Below are 15,262 nucleotides of genomic sequence, written 5' to 3' on the forward strand. Positions count from 1 at the left end.
CCTCTAGTGCCACCTCCTCCCTCCAGCCTCAGCACTACGCCCCACTTTGCCAAGTGTCCCTGGCACCACCCTGCCCGGTGCCTTTGGCTGGGCCCCGTTCCCTCCTCCCTCACCTTGGATTTCAAGATCCCCCTTGCATGTCCCCTGACAGGAGAGCTCTCAGAGCGGGGAGGGACTGTACCTGTCGAAGGAGGGTGCAGTTGACGCTCGGCGACCGCAGGGAGGCCCAGGAACCCTGCAGGGCAATCTTGGGGAGGGTCCCAGCCCTGGTGCCCTTTTCCTGCCCTTCCTGGCTGGCGGCCACGGCAGGGTGGAAGAACTCGGCCGGCATGGGCAGGAGTGGGCTGGAGGCATCCGGGGAGAAGGGGCTCGGGGGCGCTGCTGGGGAGGGAGGAGAGGGTCAGGGAAGCAGGCTCAGGCTGGGGCCCCTGAGGGTAGGCTGGCAGGAAGGGCCCCCCTGACAAATTGGCTGTGACTCCATGGGCAAGCCTCCCTCTCTGAGCCTCGGAGTCCATCGTGAGAGCAAGAAACACCGAGCCTGCCTGTGAGTCCTGGGAGGACGGGCAGTGGGCAATGGGCAGTGGCAGTTTCTAGAGCCAAGCAGACCCAGGCTCAAGGCCCTCTAGCTTCCTTCCTCTTTAAATGGGGACCAGCTGCCCACCTTGAGGAGTGGAGACATGGCCGTAAGAGCAAGAAGCAGCTATGGAGCTCAAGCCCCATGAACGGCAGTGCTCACTAAGACACTCACCCCCCAGTCCTGACACCCTCCGGGCCTGGCCAGGCCTGGGGGACCCCCACCCAAGGACAGAACACAGGTGGGCACCACGCTGGACAGCAGAGCAGACAGAGTTTTGGGGATGGAGAGGGGCAAGGAGAAGGTGAGGTGGAAATGAAAGCAGGGGCAGTTCTGCGGGCGGGGGGGCAGCACCTTCTGCCCATGGTCCCCTCAGTGCCTTCCAGGATGAGGATGGAAGCTTGAATGTCCCCAGGTAAGGGGGATTCCTCATCTGTGTCATCTTCTTTCAGGAAAAATGCTAATGAAAGGTTAGGTAGAGATGACAGGACTTCGTCTGATCAGAATGGTTCTTCGGTCCTGTGCCCTAACTTTTGATTCAGGAGGTCTGGGCTCTTGGCACCTCAGCCATCATGTCCAGTCCAGAGGCCATCAGCTTTAGGAAGGTCCTCGGAAGAGTCACTCCACCTTTAGCTCCTGGAAGGTGCTCAAGGCCAAGCCTCCTCCCAGAAGAGTACTTAGGGTGGGCTCAGGATCTCAGGGCCCCTCTTCTGATAAGTTCATCTTTCTGCCCCTCTTCCCCAGCCAGTGCTATGAAGCCAGATCCCATCACCTTCCAGAGGGACTGGAGGTGAAGGTGAACCTGTGAGGGACCAGTCAATTGAGTCCTCTGTTCTTGCACCCAGAGCCCAGCCACAAGCTCAAAGTGCATAGAAGACGCTGAAGGTAGGGCTTTGTACGAAAGAGCTATTGAGGACCACAGCCTCTCTGCTGTTCAGTATCACCTTGTGTGATGATCTTGTGGGATAAACATCTCTCAACTTCAGCTCTAGAAAAACACTTCAATAATTAGGCAGCTTGCCTTCTGCTTGATGAGAGCTGTGTGTGCCAGCCTGTTTCCTTTTTCACCACAGCTCCTAGGACACTCAGCGTGAATCATCCATTAGCCCAGATTTTTGGTATAATTATGATCTCATCTCTCTGTATTATTTGGCTACTGGTCTTTTGTCATTGTTCTATCAGGCCTGAGATTCCTATCTTTTATTGTCAATTAACCATCTGGTTCTTTCTGGACTCGATGTAATAGTCTAGGCAAAATTACTAAGGAGAAACCTCAGCCAGCTCCCTCCGAAGCCAAAACCCAAGATCAGGGCCATGGGAGCTGGCGGGGCGCCCACCCTCACCTTGGGTGCTCTCGTGTTTCAGCCAGGACCGGACGGGGTTGAACGGGATGGCCTCCATCTCGCACAGGAAGCTCTCCGGACCCGACGAGACAGCCGTGTTGGGTAAGGGGAAGAAGCATTCGCCCAGGTCCCCTACCGGCATGGGCTCAGGCGGGTCAGGTTCACCCTACAGAGAAAGGGGGGTGGAAGGGGCAGGATGGTGGAGGGGCAACAGCCCACCACGGCTGCCTTCATGCCCCTGCTCTTCAGCCCTTTGCTTCACTGCTCTCACTGCCTGGGACAGCCTTCTCCTCACCTCCTCCACCTGGCCAGCGATCATCATCTTCCGAAACTTCCTGGAGGTGAAAGGGCCCCACCTCCAGGAAGCCCTCTCTGATGTCCCCAGTAGCAATTTCCCCACTCACTCCCCTTGTGACCCTGAGACTCCTGAAGGTCTTCCTTGTCTCTGTAGCCAAGTGCCTGGCACAGACCCTGGCCAGTAAAAAGGCCAAGCCTAGGCTGGTGAAGGCACCAGAAGACGGACCAAGGAGCTTCAAAGCCTCCTTGTGAGCATGACCCTGGGCAGGTCCCTTCCCGTGGCTGAGCCACAGTTTCCACATCCATAAATGAGAGAGGAACCGCTCCTTCTGGCAACCAGCTCTCCTTCCTATCACTCCCTAAGCCCTGCCCTTCTTCAACCCTGCAGCCCAAGGTGACCTCTGAACAGTATGTGCCTCAAAAGCTGCCTCAATGCCCCCTCCAAGGTAGATGAGCCCCCTATGAGCTATTCTTTGAGTCCTAATAAAACAGCACCCACCTAACACCCACCAGACCTTAGAAACTGTGTATCCCAACATCTCGTGTGGGAAAACAGTGCAGGGGTGCAGGAGATCCAGGAAGGGGCTGGGGGCGGTGGGGGGCAGGGGCTGTCAGCTGTCAGAAAGGGGACAGAAGGGGCCGGGAAGATCCACTCCCCCCATCCCCGCCTTCCTGGAGCTGATGGAAGTGGGGGACACTGGGGGGCACTGGACACTGCCTCTGGGGGGCAGTGGTGCAAATCCAGGCTGCACCAGGGTCAGGGGGACAGAGACTCTCTTAGGGGACGCCCACTGCATATCAGCCTCAGGCCAGGGGCTCTCGCACCTCTCCCAGCCTGGGCAAGCACGACTAGAATGCCTTGAAGCAATTAAGTCCTCTGATGCAACTACTGGGACCACATACCACAGCTAGAGTCCGTGTGCCGCAACAAAAGACCACACACGATGCAGTGAAGATCCTGAATGCCACAACTAAGACCCAAGTGTCCGGCTCCTTGCAACCCCCTGGACTGTAGCCCACCAGGCTCCTCCGTCCATGGAATTCTCCAGGCAAGAATATTGGAGTGGGTTGCCATTTCCTTCTCCAGGGGATCATCCCAACCCAGGGATTGAACTTGGGTCTCCCACATTACAGGCAGACTCTTTACCATCTGAGTCACCAGGGAAATCAAATAAAGAAATAAATGCTTTAAAAAAAAAAAAAAACTCGGCCTGGAAGTCACAAGCCCGGTGGCAGACCTCCCCTCCCTGAGCCTGCAGGATCAACAGAGCAGCCCTTCCAGCCCTCCTAGTCTCCCTCAGACTGACCACCTCGAGGGCAGAGGTTGGGGACCATGCCCAGCTGTGCGACAGGACAAACCACCTCACCGCTCAGAGCTCTCATGCCCTGGCCTGTGGATTGGAGTCACCCTTAACACACACAGCTGGAAGACAGACATACTGAGTGCAGATAGAATGGCACCCAGTAGGTGCCCGCACCTGCTCAGACTCTTCAGCCTCCCCCAGTCCCCCTGTAAAGTTTGCCCACCAGGGACAACTCCCATTAAATGGAGCAAAAACATCCAAAACTACAGTGAGTGGCAGGGCCACTTGGATGCTATGATTAGAGCCCTGGCTTGTTGCTGTGTGACTTCAGGTAAATCACTCCACCTCTCCGTCTCCAGCCCTCATCTGACCAACACAAGATGAGGGCCCAGCATGCAGCGGGTGCCACTTAAATGGTGCTCCAGAAAGGGGCAATGTCCCAGCATGGCAGGCGGAGGCCAGGCTGCAAGTTCAGATCCACCTGCCCGGGAGCCCATTGGGTGCTCACCTTGCCGTCCCTGGGGCCGACGGGGCAGGCTGCAGGGTCCTCCAGACTCAGGTCATCGCCAAGCAGGATGGACGAGGACCTGTCTGAGTTCAGGGAGAAGGCCTCCGTCTCGGCCAGCTGCACCTGCAGGGAGAGGAGGCCACCTTGGGTCACCCCTGGGGCTGCGGTGGGGCAGGCTGGTCCTCCAGAGAGACACAGGGCAGCGGTCAGCGAGGGCAGAGATCTGAGCACAGATGGCACGTCCATCCTGTGCAGGGACCCAGCCTGGGCTGGGGGGTGGGAGACGACCCGAGGAGGTCACAGCCGGCAGAGTGCCAGGCCTGGGCTGGGCCAGCAGGCAGGTGAGCTGCCCATGGCTGTGAACCAAAGCTGGTCCGCTTGCCCCCAGACCAAGTGCCCTTCAAGGCTGCTGGGTCTGACTCATCTGTGGCCCTGTGCAGGCTGCCCTCACGGGCTGGGGGTGCTTGTGAGCCCCTAGGACTCTGGGGAGTCTGAAGTCACCTCAGGCTGAAGGGGATCACTGGGGGCTGGACAGTCCTAGGGAGATGCTCAGGGCCCCACATGGCTGGGGAGAAGGGACAGGCCCGCCTCAGCCTGCACAAGACGGGCCCAAGGCCATGGATGCCCTGCGGTGCCCATCAGGGAAAGCCCACCTGGGAAGGCGGGGCTGAGCCCTGGAACCAGGGCAGGGGCACCGGGAAGAGGCTCCAGGGTGCTCAGGCCTTGAGCTCCGGGACGATGGCCCTGGGTGACCCCTTGATGTCACAGAAAAGGCACACTGCCCCAAAGGTGACGCCTGGGCTTCCTGCCGGCGCCCGCAGCTCACCACCACGGTAGGCAGCCGCCCTTTCTGAGCACCTGCTGTGTACAGGCCCAGAGCAGGGCCTCGCAGCTCCTGAGGCCACACCACAGGCCTGCACGGAGCAGAGGAACAGGCCAGGCTGGGCTCGGGGGGGAGGCCCATCCACCATGGCCCCCTGGACCCCCCTTGATCAAGTAGGCCCTGGCGGGCCTCCAGCCAGAGCGGCTCGCCCCTCGGGCTGGCCCTCCACCAGGACCGGTGCCACCCCCAACCCCGAGGCCCCAGCTCCCTTGGGGGCGCTGCCGTTACCTCCTGTTTGTCGTGGTGACACTTCTCGCAGCCGGCCGGCGAGGAGTAGTGGTGGAAGATGGACCCGGACAGGTTGTCGATGATGGTCAGCTCCCCCTCCAAGGAGTCCTTGATGATTAAAGAGACGCTGTCCAGCCACAGGTTCTCCTAGGCGGACGGGGACGGGGTGGGGACAGGTGGGATTATCGGCCGGCTCGGGATGGCCGGGTGGGCGGGCACGGGCTGCCTTCCTGGTTCTCCGCCCGTGGCCTGGGCCCGACCCCACATCACAGGGTCGCCCCTGAAACGGAGCTGAGCGAGTGGGGCCCGGAACGACCGAGCTCTCTGCCCGAGCCCTCCCCCGCCCCGCCAAGCCCAGCTGCCTACCCAGCCCTCGGCGACCCCGCTGCCCTCTCCGGGCCCCGCCCACCTGGGCTGGCGAGTAGCAGCTTCGGCGCAGGCGGCCCTCGGGGTCACCTTCGCTGCCTGCCCCTCCTGGCCCGTGGGCGGGCGCGGGCGCCCCCGGGGAGCCGGCGGGTGGCCGCGGGCTGGGGCCCAGGCTGTGGGCCATCTCCAGCTCCAGCTCGGCGTCCATCTCGGCGTCCTCCTGGGCCTCCTTGTTGCTGTCGTCCAGGTGCTTCATAAGCACGGCCACCACCACGTTGATGAGCACGAACTGGGCCGTGAGCACGAAGCTGACGAAGTACAGCGGCGACACGAACTGCAGGCTGCTCAGGCAGCTGCGCTCATCGTGGGTGCAGTCCCGCAGCGTGTCCTGCACCGGGGACCGGCGGGCAGGGAGGCAACCGGTGAGGCCGGGGGTCTGGGACACAGGCCTCATCTCTGTCCTCATGAGACCCCTCTCCACCCAGCCCAGGCTGAACTGCAGGCCAGAGCCAGGGAACCTGTGCTGCGTGATGGGCAGTGAAGCCCAAGCCAAGGGCCCGGCACCCGGAGCAGTGGTGCCTCAAGTCCCTGGCCTCAGGCCCCCAGCCCCGCTCTGGCCCCAGGCAGAGTCCTGTCCCCTGGAATCTCAGCCCTGATCCCAGAGCAGCATTCAGGGCACACAGAAAACCCGCTCTGGCCTCACGTCCACCTCACTGTGCCCCAGGGCCGCGGGCAGGTCCCCCTGCGTCTCTGTGCCCTGTACACCCTCCCGTGTGCGACGAGCCGCTGGGCAGGCAGAACCCAGCCTGACTCTCCCTTCCCTGCCCTCCCACATGTACCTTCATGATCCCGTTCCAGTTGTCGCCAGTGGAGACCTGGAAGAGCGTGAGGAAGGCCATGCCGAAGTTCTCGAAGGTGGCGTGCCGGCTCATGCCCTCACAAGGGTTCTCGTCGTTGCAGACTGGAAGGAGAGTGTGGTCAACCTGGCCTGCTGCAGAGTCCCCTGCAGGGCCTGCCCCACGCTGCTGCCTCTCAGCCTCATCTCAGACAACCTCAGAGGCATGTGTGGGCTGTACCCAGCCCACAGATGGAGAAACTGAGGCTCAGGGAGGTGGCACGCAGGTGGAGACTCAAGCTCAGGTGAGCCTGGCTCCAGGTATCAATTTCTGAGAGAGAAGCTGGGCTAAGGTAGGTAGGTAAGGGCTCATGCCCAGGGGAGCCAGCTTTCTGAACCCGGCCCTGGGCAGGGCTGCCTGGATGTGGGCTGCGTTGCCCTCAGTCTGTGCCCTGTCCACTCTGCCTACTGAGATGGCACTGACTGGGGATGGGCACTGGCAGGTGGGACTGGAAGGGGCCTCCCTGAGAGGTCAGACAGCTAGGGGGGCTCCAAATGGGGGGTCCACTGCACAGGTATGGGAGTGCCCACGGACCCAGGCGAGCATCTCTCCAAAGCCTCTATTCACACTGGGAGAGGGGTGTGGATGGCTGAGGGTCACCCATCCAGCCCCCAAAGGCTCACTGTGGGAACATCTCCCCATCACAGAGACCACGGCATGACAGTCTGTTTGGGGGAGGGTGTCTCAGGCCTCCCCACCCTGCCGGGACGCTCCCTCCACTACCAGACCTGCTCCATAGCCCACCCCCCAGGCCGGCTTCAGCATCAGCATCACGCACCCAGCTTCCCGAAGAGCTCCACTCCCAGGGCAGCGTAGATGAAGAAGAGCAGCATGAAGAGGAGGCCCAGGTTGCCCACCTGTGGGGACAGCAGGTGGGGCTGGGCAGGTCCAGGGAGGGGGCGCTGCAGGCTCCAGGCACAGGGCCAGCCCGAGGGTCAGGGCAGGCTCTGCGTCTGTGTCTGCCACCCCCGCCCCACCTCCTGGAGGGCCGGCTGAGTCCAGCACAGGGCACCAGACAATAACATAACACGTGTGAAGCCCTTACTGGCGGCCCCTGTGGCTCATTGGTAAAGAATCCGCCTGCAATGCAGGAACCACAGGAGACGTGGGTTCGATCTCTGGGTCAGGAAGTTCCCCTGGTTAGGAGAAGGCAGCACACTCCAGTACTCTTGCCTGGAGAATCCCATGGATAGAGGAGCCTGGCGAGCTACAGTCCATGAGGTTGCAAAGAGTCAGGCACGACCGAAGCGGCCCTTCCTATGAGCGGTCTGATTTCAAGCATTCCTTAGTCATGGCCGCACACAGTGATCTATGGACTCTCTTTTACCCCCATTCTTCAGGTGATGAAACAGATGTCCTGAGAGGTGAAGTCCTTGCCGAGGACCACATCGCTAGTAGTGGTAGGACTGGGGTCAAGCCTAGCAGGCTGGCCCCAGGTTCTCTGCACACAGCTCTTACATCTATGTGTGGTCAGTACCATCCCACGGATGAATGGAGAGAGGGAGAAAAGGAAGTTACATCAATAATGCTACCTCCTTCATGAAGCCTGCCTGGATTCCTTCAGACAGATGGGGATTGCAGTCTTACAACGTGAGTGTAACTGATGTGTCCCTGTCACTGTCTCTGCCAGTCTGGGAAGTCCTGGAGAGCAGGGACATGGCTGGAGTAATTCAGATCTGCTTCCTCGCGCCAGCACGAGCCCTGGCCCCAGAGAGGCACAAACACAGGAATCATGCAAGACTGGCCCCCCCAGAAGCCTCCTGCAAACCCAGCCACCCCGCTCCCTCAGCTCCGGGAGCTGAGGAACATCAGATTCCAAACCTATTTCAAGTCTATCTATAGGACAGAGACCACCTTTAACTCATGTTATGGGTAAGATAAGGCTCCAACATGTTCTTGCCCTAGAAAAGAAGTGTCTCTGAGAACCCTCAGAAGACCTGCATGAATGGAATCTGAGGATGTTCCTGTTAATTGCTGAAAAGTAAACCGTGTTAATCACAGGCTCCTAATGCTTCTCTACTCCAGGCAAGAGTTTCCTTCTAAGCTGCGCCACAATCACACCAACAGTGTCTGATTAAATGATGTTGGTTTATTAAAGAGACAAGCTCTCACTGAGCACCTCTGAGGCCAGGTGTGAGGCCCCAGCTGCTGGGGTCCAGCCCTGTGGACCCCTCCCAGACTGATCTCCCAACTCCAGACTACAGCCACACAGAGAACAGACCCCATTTGCATATTCTGTTTTCTCTGCCAGGAAGACCTTCTCTCTGCCTTTGCCTAGAAAATGCCTACTCCCCACCCCTCAACACCTGGATCAGGGGTCGCCTCCTCTGAGAAGCCTTCCCTGATGTCTCCTCTCTCTGTGTGCCTGAGACAAAGCCTGGAAGGAAGGGCTGAGGTTTCCTTTTCATGTCACTTTACAAAGAACCAAGGAAATGTCCAGGATCAGCGAATAGATTTTGAGGGGTAAGCCCCTCACCCCAATACCACATGGTTCCAGGCACACACATCTCTTAAAGTAGTTGTAATTACTATCACATGTCTCCTACTTGAAGCTGGGACCTCCTAGGCATCTCCATGTGCCCTATGCCAAGGTAGGGTTAGGATGCCCAGGGGTCAGAACGAGGGGAAAGGGAGAGAGGAAAGGGCCAGGAGCCAGGCAGGCTGGGGCCACACACTTGCCACCCCCATTCCTGTCCTTAGCAGACTCTTCCATGGTGCTTCTTATGATCCAGTGCTTTACAAGCTTTAACTATTTAAACCCCACAACAACCCTTTGAGATAAAAACTGCTACCACCACCACCCCCCGCCCTGATTTCACAGGCAAGAAAAATAAAGGCACCTCGTCCCCAGGCTCTCACAGGGCACTAGGCTTTGACCATAGGTTCCCTGGTGGCTCAGAATCTGCCTGCAATACAGAAGACCCGAATTTGATCCCTGGGTCAGGAGGATCCCCTGGAGAAGGGAATGACTACCCACTCCAGTATTCTTGCCTGGAGAATTCCATGGACACAGGAGCCTGGTGGGCTATAATCCATGGGGTCGCAAAGAGTCGGACACGACTGAGTGACTAACACTTTGACTTTCAGGGAGGCTTGAGTCTGGTCTCCAACCCATTTACTATCTGCCCAGAACTCACCCATATCTCCCATGTGACAAATTCCTCCCAAGGGATTTAAGTTAAGAAAGACCACAGCTCTCTGAATGAAAGCCCTTGCTTTCCATCCAGACCTGCTGTCTGCTGTGTCACTTTCCCTTTGCAACGAGGCTGCCAGGAAGCTCACTCCGGAACGGAACTCAATATCCTCAGCCCAGGTGCCTGAGAGAATTTGCTTTCACATTCCCTGGGCTGTTACTCTTTCATCCTCATCTTTGGCATGCTGTATCCGTGCCTTTTACCTTAAGATACCTAAAGTTCCTTAAGACTAGATGAGTCATAGTGAATAAATGAATGTATATGAGGCTCTCCTCAGAGAAAGGTGAGGCCGCATTGAGGGGAGGGAGAAGAGGACCCATCAGTAGCTGGGACAGCAGGGGAGGAGGAGCCTGGGACTGCAGAGTTCCCAGGAGGACGGAAGATGCACCCTCTGTGGCCCTGACCCTACCTCCCTGCCCCTCACCAATGGCGGGGGGCACTTTCCTAACTTCCCAGGGTCCCCACCCCCAGGTCAGGGTCTCATGTTATCCCCTCCTAGAATGTCATACCTGTCACCTCTCTATCCACATCACCATCTCTTACCAAGCCGCCCTACAAGGTCAAGCTCAAAGTACCATATGCCTTCTCTGATTCCCCCAGGTGCGGGCCTCTCCCCACACTGCCCTGAGGCCTCTGTCATCCCCCTAGACTCCTGGGGGCAGAACCCAGGTCCTCAGTGGCCAGCCCAAGGGCTGGGTACAGAGCAGGCAGTGGGGGAGGGGGGGGAGGGAGCAAGTGCTCCACCAAGAAAGGAAGGAAGTAGATGGGACCCCGCCCATCTCTCACACCCAGGAGCTCAGAATTGCTTCTCTGGAGGCAGGACTCTGCCTTGGCTCCGGGGAGATCTGAAGAGAAGGGAAGTCACAGCCCATGCCCCCACAGCGGGCCCCCAGCGGGCCCAGCGTGGCACCGCTGACGGCCAGGTTGGGGTGGGGGCGGCTCTTACCTGGGGTAGAGCTTGCACCACGGTGTCCAGCAGGGCCCGCATTCCCGTGGCCATCTTCAGGAGCTTCAGCACTGCGGGCAACACCCAACCCGGCCCACTCAGCCCAGACCAGCGGGGACAGGCCTGTGCAAGTGTGTGCGTGTGAAAGTGCAGGGCCGTGAATGAGATGCCGCACTACAATCCCTTGGGTGCAGATGAATGCGGGGTGGGGTAGTGCACAAAAACATGTTCGCCCGGGTGGGTGTCGGTGTAAAAAAGCCCAAGAGAAGGAGGGCAGGCACAAGGGAGCAGAGGGATATCAAGTGTGTGAGTGAGCACCTAATTCACCATGATGAGGCCACAATGACCAGTGTGTGAGTGCCCTTGGGTCTCTCCCTTCCTCTCTGGCTGGAGAGGCCCCAGGGTGACTGCTGAGTTTCTCCACCGGACCCCTCACCACCTCGGAATCTGGGGGCAAGGGCGGGGCAGATAGAAGTGTGAGCCCAGAGGCAGGAGGTTTCTTGAAACAAGTATAAGGACAGCCTTGGGGCGAAAAGGAGGCTTCTGGGAGAAGAAAGGATTTCAAGGACAGGGTGTCCCAGCCAGAGCTGGAGAAAGGCTGGTGAGGACCCAGTGTCTTCTTGGCGCCACTGGGTACCCAACCTGAGAATGGGCCACGCTGGGCAGGGTGGTCCATGGAGGGGGCATGCCAGGGTGCAGTACAGAACTGTCAGGACGAGGGCACATGTGGGCACACAGCATGGGGGCGTTGAGTGTGTGTCAGGGACAGGCTCCTATTCCCCTTGCTCAGCAGGCGGCCCATCCTGCCCCACCCGACCCTCACCCCGGGCGATGCGCAGGACCCGCATGATCCGGATGATGGTGGGGTTGATGGGCAGCGCTGCGTTGATCTCAATCTCCTCCAGCGTGATGCCCATGACCGACAGCAGCACAATGGCCAGGTCCAGCTGGTTCCACCTGTGCGGCCAGGCAGAGGAGGGCGGGAGTGAGATACAGGGTGAGAGGCACTTGAGTTTAGACACACTCCAGCTGGGAGGAGTTTCCCAGCCCTCCACCCTCCTGCCGCGGCCCTTGAGGATCCCTAATAGCCCCTTCAGATCCCAGGGGTTCCAGCTCCCTCGCTGCCCCCTACCCCCAACCCCACCACAGCCTCTATCCCTCAAGCAAGAGGCTGACCAGGCTAAAGGAACATCTGAGGAGGAATGGGTTCTGGCTCCTAGGGCTGAATCTTGAGCCAGCTGCTCCCTCTGTGTGGCCTTGGGCTAGTCCATCAACCTCTCTGAGCTCCACCTGTTCCCTCTGAAAAGAAGGACTCACATGAGGTGTGCCCTGCTCTACCTGCGGGCTACGGAGGACCCACGAGAGGGGTTCGGCAGAATGCCCTGCACCCGTCAGGGCTGAAGGCAGCACCTGGGGTCAGTGGCCATCAGTCCTCAGATTCCACTGGTTCCCCTCCTCCAGCTGCTCCGAGTTTCCCCTGGTGTCAAGACTGCTTCCCCCTCCTGCATTGCACTCTGCGCTGCCTCAGCCCATTCCAGTTTTGCTCACCGGTCCTTGAAGAAGCGTCTCAGACCAAACGCCACCAGCTTCAGCACAGCCTCCAGCACAAAGACAGTGGTGAACATGTAGTTGCAGTACTTGAGGGCTGTCTCCAGAGACTGCAGGAGCAACAAAGAGAAGCATGATCCAGGCCCCGTGACCCATCCGCCACCTTTACTCCAGTCAGAAAAATCTCTGCCTTGTAAGGGGAGAATTTCCTTCATTCACACTTAGTGCAATGGTTTACATATCTGCTTTTACTCTTCCCACCTTACTTAAAGTGCACTATTCATTTTAGATTGCTGTTTCCTTTTCCTTATTTCTGCTGGTCTGGTCCAGTTACCACTCAGTGGAGGCAGTATGGGGTAATGGTTAAGGTAGCGGTTAAGAACCAGACCACTTATTAATCGATGTGAATTCAGACTCAGCACTTACTCCTTGTTTGTAAGTTGGCAAGTCACTTGACTTCTCCAGGACTTAGTTTTCCAGTCTACGAGCTGGGGATGATAATAGCACCCACCTCAGAAAGTTGCTATCAAAATTAAATGAGGTAATAGTCCAAGACAAGACAGAATAAATACTTGGTTAATATGAACTTATTCCATTTCTTCATGTTAATTTAGAAGTTCTACCATTACTGCTGCATTCCATCAATGGTTGCCTTCCTTTTGCCTGCACTCATTGTATCTCATTCCTACCATTTAAAATAACATACCGATTCCTCACCTGGAGGCTCTGCTCTCCCCTCTTCTCCAACTCCAGTAAGTCTTCTCAGAGACTCGCCCCTACATAACACACCCTTCATGTCCCTCGTGAACGCTGCCTGCAACCAGCTGGGAACCGGTCACCTCTCCTGCCCCAGTGTTTGCCCTCAGTGGCCCTGCCCCTCTGCCAGGCTCCAGATGCCCAGTGGTAGTGGAGCCAGGTGGCAAACCAAAGTTCCAGTCCCGCCTCACTCACTGGCTGAATGACTTGGGCAGTGTATTTTATGTCTCTGAGCCTCGGCTTCTTTATCTACAAAATCTGGAGAAAGCCCGCCACACACACACATGAAGGCTGCTGCGAGGATTAGAGAGTTAACATCTGTAGTGTGCCCGGCAAAGAGTCTTGGTGAACACAGCACAGCTGTTGTCACCCATGTTCAAGGCTGGAACTGAACGTCACCCCCCACCCCACTCCCACCCCATCCCACCCCACTCACCAGGACCTTTCCCTGGAAAGGAGTGACCTCTCCCTCTCATCACTCATCCATCCTACCAGGCCCTGAGCTTCTTAAGCAGAGGACCCCGTGTAGGACCTGCTCAGACCCTGGCCCGCCCATCCCTGGGGTGGGGTCCCGCTGAGGACCCGACCCCGCCATGTGATCTCAGGCCAGGGGCCAGGCCGGGGCTCACCGTGGGCTGGTTGTAGTGCTCCAGGGACATGGTGACCACGTTGAGGCAGATGATGAAGGTGATGAAGATGTCCAGGTAGTGGCTGGTGCACATGGAGTGGATGAGCAGCCTCGTGGGACAGTAGGTGGCATAGTAGGGCAGCCGCTGGGCCTCTGCAGGGGGGCGGGGTGGGGGGCACAGACCACGGAGGGTTGGGGCAGAGGTGGGCGCAGAGCACACGGAGGGAGGGGCAGAGCGGAGGGGGGAGGCGAGGGGGAGAGATCGGGTCCACCCCAGGCCCTGGGAGTCAGCTAGGTCCACCCCACCCAGCCAGGGCACCTCGAGGAAAAGGGGTTAGAATGTGAGGCAGGGTGGCAAAGAGGGACCCTGACTGTCCTCATCCACCCCAAATGTGCCCATTCAGGGGCTCTGGGTCTGCTGGGGGCAGGATAGGGGTCCCACGGCTCAGGGCTGGGCATCTGGGCTCTGTCTCTGCCCTCTGCCTGGACTGAGCTGCAAGGCCTCATTCAGGCGGGCAGTGGGGTCACCATCAGACTCTGGATGGACACTGATGACAGAGGTCAGGTCAGGCAGACACGGGGGAAGGGCGAGGTCAGGGCACAGAGACCCCCGTTCCCTCTGGGTCCAGAGGCCCAGTGGCTGCGGTCAGGCCCAGGCCTCCACAGAGCAGTGGACAGAGGAGCCCTGGGCCAGGGGGCCATCCCCCTCCCGCGCAGGTCACCCACTCACTCCGGCGCTTCTTTTCCAGCCGCCGCAGCCGCTTCTCCTCGCGCCGCCGCGCCTCCTCGGCCTCCTGGTGCTGCCGGCACTTGTGAAAGTTCTCCACCACGACGCCCACGAACATGTTGAGCACGAAGAAGCTGACGATGAGCAGGAAGGAGATGAAGTAGAGCAGCATCCAGGGGTTGTGGTTGGGCACGGGCTGCGGGGACCAGACGGGGCTGAGGGAGGCTGGCCGGGCACCCCGGGGCCCACTGCAAGGGGTGCCCTCCCTCGCCGAGCCTCCATGCAGGGGGGCACCAGGAGCAGCCTCCCGGGCAACTGGGAGATTTGCAGGAGGTGAAGGTAGGAAGTGCCCACCCTGCCTGGTACAAGGATGGTGCTCAGCAAAGACAGTGCCCCCTTCCCTGCCATCTGTCTTCTTCCCCTACCCACCATCTATTCATCCACCCACTGACCTATCCATTCATCCACTCATTCATCCATTTACCCATCCATCATCCACTCATTCATCCATTTACCCATCCATCCACTTATTCATCCATTTACCCATCCATCATCCACTCATTTACCCATTTACTCATCCATCCATTCATTCATCTGTTTACCCATCTATCCAGTTATTCATCCATGTGCTCATCATCCATTTATTCATCCAACCATTCATTCATTTATTCATTCATCTAGAAACAAACCAGGAAACAAAGCAGCCAGCAGAGGAATGATCACAGCCTTGATGGTGTGTGTGTGTATCTGTGTGTGTCCATGTGTGTGTTAGTGGGGGTGGCAGGCAGGAAGAGTGTACAGACAGAGAAATGGAAGGTGATGTCATCATGTGTTCTCATTCCTCCACATCCCCAAACTCCACCTCTATGACCACTCCAGAGCCGTCCAGGGTGAGGCCAAGAGCCCGAGGCGGCCTACAGGCCTAGCGGCATCTCCAGTTCCGATGCCCTCACTGAGTGGGTCCTGTCATGACCTAGAGCATCTCCCTGCTCCTTCTCCTGATGACTTCCATATCCAGGACTCTGCTGACCCTGATCAGCCATGTGTCTTGCCTAAGGCCCCCG

General features: G+C 58.5%; 1 protein-coding gene across 3 annotated transcripts in view; it reads right to left on the reverse strand.

Annotated features, from left to right (window-relative positions):
* CACNA1I (calcium voltage-gated channel subunit alpha1 I) overlaps positions 1–15,262 on the reverse strand; it is a 120,904-nt gene that overhangs the window by 5,410 nt on the left and 100,232 nt on the right. Inside the window, exons 25-36 of one of the 3 annotated variants that reach the window (XM_043439850.1) lie at positions 14,202–14,394; positions 13,473–13,624; positions 12,088–12,197; positions 11,363–11,496; positions 10,540–10,610; positions 7,178–7,256; positions 6,343–6,464; positions 5,547–5,891; positions 5,138–5,245; positions 4,027–4,149; positions 1,918–2,083; positions 182–381 (exon numbers count right to left, since the gene is read on the reverse strand). In XM_043439850.1, the coding sequence (XP_043295785.1) occupies positions 182–381; positions 1,918–2,083; positions 4,027–4,149; positions 5,138–5,245; positions 5,547–5,891; positions 6,343–6,464; positions 7,178–7,256; positions 10,540–10,610; positions 11,363–11,496; positions 12,088–12,197; positions 13,473–13,624; positions 14,202–14,394 (1,803 nt within the window). Of the gene's footprint in view, positions 1–181; positions 382–1,917; positions 2,084–4,026; positions 4,150–5,137; positions 5,285–5,546; positions 5,892–6,342; positions 6,465–7,177; positions 7,257–10,539; positions 10,611–11,362; positions 11,497–12,087; positions 12,198–13,472; positions 13,625–14,201; positions 14,395–15,262 lie in introns of all 3 variants that reach the window. The other 2 variants (XM_043439849.1, XM_043439848.1) reach the window with 2 other exon arrangements.

The sequence above is a fragment of the Cervus canadensis genome, chromosome 21, assembly GCF_019320065.1.
Source record: "Cervus canadensis isolate Bull #8, Minnesota chromosome 21, ASM1932006v1, whole genome shotgun sequence".
NCBI lineage: Eukaryota > Metazoa > Chordata > Mammalia > Artiodactyla > Cervidae > Cervus > Cervus canadensis.